At 38.5% G+C, this 8,190-nt stretch overlaps 1 protein-coding gene across 2 annotated transcripts; it reads left to right on the top strand.

The window, feature by feature from the left end:
* The first annotated feature begins 3,624 nt into the window (after positions 1–3,624).
* Positions 3,625–6,398, top strand: si:ch211-202f5.3 (uncharacterized). Of its 2 annotated transcripts, none has more exons than XM_058382921.1 (2): positions 3,625–3,794; positions 4,425–6,398. In XM_058382921.1, the coding sequence occupies exon 2, from the start codon at positions 4,561–4,563 to the stop codon at positions 4,861–4,863; it is 303 nt and encodes a 100-aa protein (XP_058238904.1). In that variant the 5' UTR covers positions 3,625–3,794; positions 4,425–4,560; the 3' UTR covers positions 4,864–6,398. The 2 variants fall into 2 exon arrangements, with proteins under 2 accessions (XP_058238904.1, XP_058238903.1); XM_058382920.1 differs by having other exon boundaries at positions 3,625–3,888; positions 4,425–6,397.
* The last annotated feature ends 1,792 nt before the right edge of the window (positions 6,399–8,190 follow it).

The following is an 8,190-nucleotide window of genomic DNA, read 5'->3' as shown; positions in this document are numbered from 1 at the left end:
GAAGGACCAAATTGTGATGGCTAGAGGACTGGATCAGAGCATCTCCAAAACTGCAGCTCTTGTGGGGTGTTCCCGGTCTGCAGTGGTCAGTATCTATCAAAAGTATCCTTTAAGTCCTGTAAGTCTTTTAAGTCCTCTAAGTAACCTGTAAGTATCCCATGGAGGCCCCACCTCGCAACTTACAGGCCTTAAAGGATCTGTTGCTAACATTCAGCAACACCTTCAGGGATCTAGTGCAGTCCATGCCTCGATGGGTCAGGGCTGTTTTGGTAGCAAAAGGGGGACCAACACAATATTAGGCATAATGTTATGCCCAATTATTTTAGATAGATAGATAGATAGATAGATAGATAGATAGATAGATAGATAGATAGATAGATAGATAGATAGATAGATAGATAGATAGATAGATAGATAGATAGATAGATAGATAGATAGATAGATAGATAGATAGATAGATAGATACACTATATTGCCAAAAGTATTCGCTCACCCATCCAAATAATCAGAATCAGGTGTTCCAATCACTTCCATGGCCACAGGTGTATAAAATCGAGCACCTAGGCATGCAGACTGTTTTTACAAACATTTGTGAAAGAATGGGTCGCTCTCAGGAGCTCAGTGAATTCCAGCGTGGAACTGTGATAGGATGCCACCTGTGCAACAAATCCAGTCGTGAAATTTCCTCGCTCCTAAATATTCCACAGTCAACTGTCAGCTGTATTATAAGAACATGGAAGTGTTTGGGAACGACAGCAACTCAGCCACGAAGTGGTAGGCCACGTAAACTGATGGAGCGGGGTCAGCGGATGCTGAGGCGCATAGTGCGAAGAGGTCGCCAACTTTCTGCAGAGTCAATCGCTACAGACCTCCAAACTTCATGTGGCCTTCAGATTAGCTCAAGAACAGTGCGCAGAGAGCTTCATGGAATGGGTTTCCATGGCCGAGCAGCTGCATCCAAGCCATACATCATCAAGTGCAATGCAAAGCGTCGGATGCGGTGGTGTAAAGCACGCCGCCACTGGACTCTAGAGCAGTGGAGACGCGTTCTCTGGAGTGGCGAATCACGCTTCTCCATCTGGCAATCTGATGGACGAGTCTGGGTTTGGCGGTTGCCAGGAGAACGGTACTTGTCTGACTGCATTGTGCCAAGTGTAAAGTTTGGTGGAGGGGGGATTATGGTGTGGGGTTGTTTTTCAGGAGCTGGGCTTGGCCCCTTAGTTCCAGTGAAAGGAATTCTGAATGCTTCAGCATACCAAGACATTTTGGACAATTCCATGCTCCCAACTTTGTGGGAACAGTTTGGAGCTGGCCCCTTCCTCTTCCAACATGACTGTGCACCAGTGCACAAAGCAAGGTCCATAAAGACATGGATGACAGAGTCTGGTGTGGATGAACTTGACTGGCCTGCACAGAGTCCTGACCTCAACCCGATAGAACACCTTTGGGATGAATTAGAGTGGAGACTGAGAGCCAGGCCTTCTCGTCCAACATCAGTGTGTGACCTCACAAATGCGCTTCTGGAAGAATGGTCAAAAATTCCCATAAACACACTCCTAAACCTTGTGGACAGCCTTCCCAGAAGAGTTGAAGCTGTTATAGCTGCAAAGGGTGGACCGACGTCATATTGAACCCTATGGATTAGGAATGGGATGTCACTTAAGTTCATATGCGAGTCAAGGCAGGTGAGCGAATACTTTTGGCAATATAGTGTAGATAGATAGATCTTAGTGCAGACATTAGAGTACATATAGTCATGAACAATAGATATCTACAGTATATATATGTAGTTTCTGGATTAGAGTTAATAGCTGCTTCAGTTACACTTACTGTTATCTTTGTTTACAATAAGCACTGTGGAATTTCGGCACTCTACAGGAATGTGTTAGAACCAGTAGGTGTACATTGACAGCACGCCGTGTCAGTGGTGTTCTTTAAGGTGATGTTGCCTGCATCAACACAATGTCTCACTTCGCAGTTCAGCATGTTGGAAGTTACCACTAATGAAATGAAACTTTTAATGAGCAATTTTATTCTAGAATTATACTACTCTGTTATAATCTTTCACCATACACTTTAACCTTAACGTCAAACGAGGTCCTTCATGTCAAACCGGAACAAACTGCAAAGAAGATGTAGTGTCACGTTAAACACTGATGTTTTTATTGTAATCCATTATCTGTTTCAGAATATTCTGACTAAAAAGTTATTATCAGGTTTTTAACCCTTTTGTGCATTCGTTGTTTTAAAACATATCCAGATTCTTTAGATTTTTTAGATTTGCAGGTCATAGAGGAATTTCATAAATTAAAAAAAGGATAAAATATTATACCTATTATAAATAAATAAGTGAATAAATAAATGAATAAATGAATGAATAAATAAAAAAAAATAAAAATAATAATATTTATTTTATTATTAATATTCATTTTGTTTATAAACAAAAATGACTCTATAATGCATTATTTATAATGCATTATATGTATATACTGTATGTATATATGTATATGTAATTTAGTTATGTTACATACAACAAATATTTGATGTTTGAAACAAAGATTTGATGATATAAAAAATCTTAAAAAAGCCAAGTCATAACACAATTTCTTTTTAAATTAATTTTGTAATTTTGTGTAAAAATGTGTAAAGATATAGCATATAGTGTACAAGCTGCATTGAGAATTTGATAATATATTAATATAAATATATTAAAATATTCAACAGAAAGCAACAGAATTTGGAGTAAAACGTTTTTTTTTTTTGGTTTACTTTAAATTATTTTTCCTTAAAAGAGGTTTCAATTTATACACACTGGACCTAAGTGTGGACACTGTGCACAAAAGGGTTCAGACTCTCTGAAATGAGAATGAATGAATGAATGAATGAATGAATGAATGAATGAATGAATAAATAAATAAATAAAGGCAGTAAAAATAAAAAATAAATAAAACAAAGGCACTTTTCATCATGTAGTGTGTTTTACTGTCAACTATAAATGATTAAAAGGTATTTCATTAGAAGTAAAGTACCACTTATTTATCATTAAAAGTTAATTAAAGGTACACCGTGTGCTCCTTCGCAGGTAGACATGAATGCTACAGATGTCAAAGAGGTGCCTTTAGTTTGGTGGACTTCGTTTCTGCAAGCACATTACAGCATTTGTTTTACCTGCAAATAAACATTCCAAAGGTGTGACGTGAGAAAAGTCGGGTTTTGTAGGTGGGGTAGTTTCAGTGACACCACACACACACACACACACACACACACACACACACACACTAGCCTTTCATATGGAATTCCTTTTCCGTATACAGCTGCAAGGCAGGTAGTTAAACATAACCACTGTTCAAACAGAAATCTGAGATAAGTTCTCCAGCTCGTCTATTCAGATACAAATAAAACCCGTCTACATGCATTGCATAACTCTTCAGAATCAAATCAATTGTGTTTATACCGTGTTTGTGTATCTCTGATTGTTTCCAGAAACACCTGGTCCTACACTTTGCATTCATGTCATGAAAAATACACCTGTATCTGGGAAAGGCGGAAGAGACATTCCTGAGCTGACCCCACCCTTCGTCTCACACTCTCTCTCACACACACACACACACACACACACACAGAGAGAGAGAGAGCTCTGCGGCTCTGGACAACAAGGGGCGGGGCTTCCGTCCCATTTCTTCAAGCTGAAGCCGATATCCACTTAAACAGCGACCTCTACACATCTCTGGCTCTTCAGGTATGCTGCATTAAGCCTGAGGAACAGGAACAGCTCACATTCTGCTCAGTGGACGGTGAGAAAGTCTTCTCGGGCGATTTGGATTACACTTTTACCACCATTTACTCTTTTGCACGCTCTACATACAACACATCAGCAGGTCTACACAGGTATGAAGTTTTGCTCTGATTTGTGCTCTGCTTTAGAGGTCAGTTTGTTTTGCCAGGATGTGTGCAAATCTCCGTCGAGATGTGGTTAAAGTTTATTTTCATGGACTCGGTTAAAGGAAACGTCTTGACATTTAGAAGGAAAGACTATGTGGAGTAAAAGAGATCAATATTGAGCCATATACAGAAGACTGAGCAGAAGGTAAAGTCGCTATTGCTAAAGGGGTTGCACTACCCGTGGTTCTTTGAATAGGGAAAACAGTAAACAAAGTTTTATTTAAACCAAAAAAGAATCTAGACTTAGGAACAAGCACAAGAAGTTAAAATGCATTGTGGGTCCTTATGACAATCAATATAAAAATAAAGAGGAACAAAACCCAAAAAGGAACCTAAAGAACTGAGAAGTTAGACCTGAGATGGTGGAATTGATGCAAACTTTTAAGTGGATGTAATTATGATACTAAATTTCATCTTCATTTTGTACTCATTTTAAATTCTATAACACATTAAAATGTGCTTTTACTCTTTTCCTTCCACAGACCACTCAGATACATCAGATCTGACAGCACTAACGGAGAGATCTTCACTCTGACTATAAATCGCACGTACTAGAGCGTCCCTTCCTTCACGTGACATTTTTTTCAATCGTAACCCTTCCATTTGGAAAATCCCGATATGAATCTCTCATTGGACAACCCTTATGGTGACGTCAGCATTCCCAGAGCCAAGCTGCGCTCGTATGACGACTCCAGCACGGTCATCATCAACCCCATGGCGCTGGAGAGCTCGTACAATGGGAACGCTTCCCAAAACCCGTACGGCAGTTTTAAGGTCTCGGGAGGGGACGCTCCATCCGGCGTGCCCGTCTACGGTCAGTCTAAAGGCACCAATCTGAACAGTAACTACACCGTCAAGGAGGACGAGGAGCAGGTGAGCCGCTGCTACGCTTGCTGCTGCCGCTGTCGCAGGAGGAAGTGAGGACGTCTGGCGCGAACCATGGATTTGCATTGGAAAGAGTAATGGAGAAGGAATTGCTTTCTGAACTGGAGCTGCTGGTTGAATTATTGACCGCCGAGAACGTGCGTCTTCCCGAGAACTCGCTGAGAAGTGAAGACCACGATATTAAGAGTTGCGAACAGAACAGTGTTAACACTATACAATGTATATTTGAGCTAAAATTGGTCTTAGCGTTGAACCTGATGCTTTTCTGTACTGAACAAATGATATTACAGTAATTTATTTTCGTCCCCTCTTATTAATGTTTAGGGTTTTTTTTTGATCAGCTTCAACATGCTTGATAACAAGCAGTATTGGTTATGTTATTCAGGTTTTTTGCGCTCAGGGATCCCTCAAGGAACCCCTCTGAGACCAGTCTGCTTGATCTTCTGTGCTTCTTTGTCTGACGGTGGAGGAATAAGACGAGGTTTCAAGTTGCAAGTTCATTCATACTCAAAAATGGAGATGTCCGGTTAGGGATAGAGATTAGAAATACACCTACTTCCTGACAGATCAGGACAGAAATTGGTGCATAGTAGTGTCTGGGAGCAGCCACTTAAAAACGGATATAGTTTAAAAAAAACAAAAACAAGGAAACGTTCTAAATTTTCACAATTTTTCTAGGTGACTATTTAAATGTAAGCAAATTTGGGACACTACACATAAATCCTTTGTAGAAAAGGTCAGATTTTCCCTCAAGTCTCTTCTCTTTCCGCTGAAGCTCACGTTCAGGTGTTGCTGCGGTGAAAATTTCCGATTTCTAGAAACTGATGTAAATATTTACTGTACAAGGTTTTACTTTTCCACCCAAAGCTGCGTATCTGAAATGTATTCGAATAGGGAAAACAGATGCACTACCTATAAATCAAGAGCCCTGAACTTCCCTGTTTGTTAAGATGAAACTTCATTAAAGTCGCATGACAATGAAGAAAAAGAAAGAGTCAAATTTTGAGTCATGGTGCAACATCCATAGGAATGAACTAACCACAGCTCCTGCACAGACATCCTAGGAATTAATATATTTATATATCAAAGTGACAAAATGGTTTCTTTTTCATTTCTGTTGAACCACCATCACCACCACCGCCACCACCATCACCACCACCATCACGGGTTTTTCAGTTCCAGCCCTGTGTGCAGATCAGACAAGAAGTTGCTGTGGAAGTAGGGGAAGTTTTTAACATCAACACCTAGTTACAACTGCTGGTAAATCATGCATGCATAAACACACACACACACACACACACCCCTGCTTTCCATCTGCAGAAAAGGAAAAGCATCATTAAAATGAGCTATTTTTATCTTTTCTTTCTTTTTAACAGATTATATGAAGGATGAAGTTAATGTGTCTTACAGGAGGTGCCTTATATTTAATTCCTAGCCTATGATGTTAATAGGCTAGCTATATTTGAAGTGACTCTCCCTGTTCTGACCAGATAGCTATACGTATAATTTATGGAATGTCAAATATCTTGAATCGAAAATGTTACACATTTACAAATTTTGGTGAAAACTGTGGATCCACATTATTGGTATTAAAGGTACAAGTGCTGACCCAGGACCGATTTTCTTTCCTTTCGTTCTTTGATGAATGTGCTTGCTTGCTAGCTACCCGATAGTGTGAACAAGCACAGCAGAGATGTTTCCAAATGAAGTAGCTCAGCTTGTGGACATTGCTGACACGGAGATCAAACCTGAAGGGAAAACAAACCGGCAGCGGCGGAACCGGTTTAAAAACAGACGAGGGAGCGGCCGCACTTCCTGGAATGAAACTCTCGGTGTCGTGCACGAATACTAGACTGACTGGTTTTGATTCTAACCCAGGGAAGCCTGCGTTCACTGTCAGGAAGCGAGCATGAACATGAAAGCAATAAATCCACCCTACATGACTTGCACATTAATCTCCATAAACGGTGGAAAAGATTTATTTACAATCAGATTCTTTCACAGGTACACTGACTTGATTTTTCCTAGATTACCCACAGTGCTTTGTGGATACCGGTGCCAGAAGGATTTCGCTCCATCTGTATACCTAAAGAAAGCGATGCAGCAGAGCTTTAGTCCTTTATTCTGTCCAGCTGTTTGACTCCTACGTCTGTACGGTCTGATCAAACAGATCGACTTCCGAAGATTTCGTGCTAAGCAGCCCCAGGAGCGGATAAAAATATTTACATCACTACTACTAGGTTGGATTAAATAATAAGTAAGAAAAAACAGAGGTTTTCTTAGGGGTTATAATTAAAATCTGAGGATAATTATAAGGTTTGAGATCGTTTTATTTCTCTAATTAAACACCATTGTTACTGTGCTAGTGATTAGGCGAGTGGGACACAACTGCTAACGTCTAACCAGAATTCTACACTAAACTCTAATCAATTCATCAAAACATTTTTCATTTCTATCAGGTTGGACTTTTGTTTTGTTTTTTTGCGGGAAAAGCTTAAATTTGTGTCTAAACTGTAAATTGTGCGCATCAAGAACCTCTCAAGACACACATCTATTGTAAATGACTGCTAGTCTCTGGTTTTAAAAGGCGTTTTAGGACTTTTCACATACATTCCAGGTGATAATAGGAGACCATCACAGCACACACACACACACACATATATATTATATATACATATATATATACACACACACACGAACACATGCCTTTGCTATTTGCAAAACATTTTCCACAGTATCTCAGAATTATTCTTAGCCGCCTTTCTATTAAAATGGACAAGATTCTAGGTAGGATATTAAAACACGCATCCAACTTCCTGCCTCTGGTTTTCCCCGAAACCAGTGAAACTCTCTCTCTCTTTAAAATAAAAATAAAAATAACCCTAAAGTGAAACTTATTCATATTCATGTGTTCTGGCTGTTTGTTAGATAATAAACTTTCCACATGACTGGCATTTCTCCTACGCTGATAAGATTTTTTTTCTAGACACATGCATTAATTGAACATACACAAGCTCACTTGTTGGCAGATTAAATGTTTAAATCCTGATTATTTTCTTAGAAATAAACAATTTTTTTTTATTTTTATTTAAATGTACATTAACAAATAATCATTTTTTACAAATTAAATTAAAAATTGTTAACATTTAAAAAACCCTGTTTAGTTAACCCATTTTGCAATTAAAACTTAATTAATAAATAATAATTAATAATTTGTGAAATTATTATATTAATTAATTTATATTTATTATATTTAATCTATTTTTAAAATTGTTAACCTTTTAAAAACCCTAGTTAATTAAAGCCATTTTGCTATTAAAAATTAATAAATAATAATATATTTTTTAAATTGTTAACCTTTTA

The sequence above is a fragment of the Hemibagrus wyckioides genome, linkage group LG28 (assembly GCF_019097595.1).
Source record: "Hemibagrus wyckioides isolate EC202008001 linkage group LG28, SWU_Hwy_1.0, whole genome shotgun sequence".
In the NCBI taxonomy this organism is placed as follows: domain Eukaryota; kingdom Metazoa; phylum Chordata; class Actinopteri; order Siluriformes; family Bagridae; genus Hemibagrus; species Hemibagrus wyckioides.
This window is presented reverse-complemented; position numbering and strand designations above follow the sequence as displayed.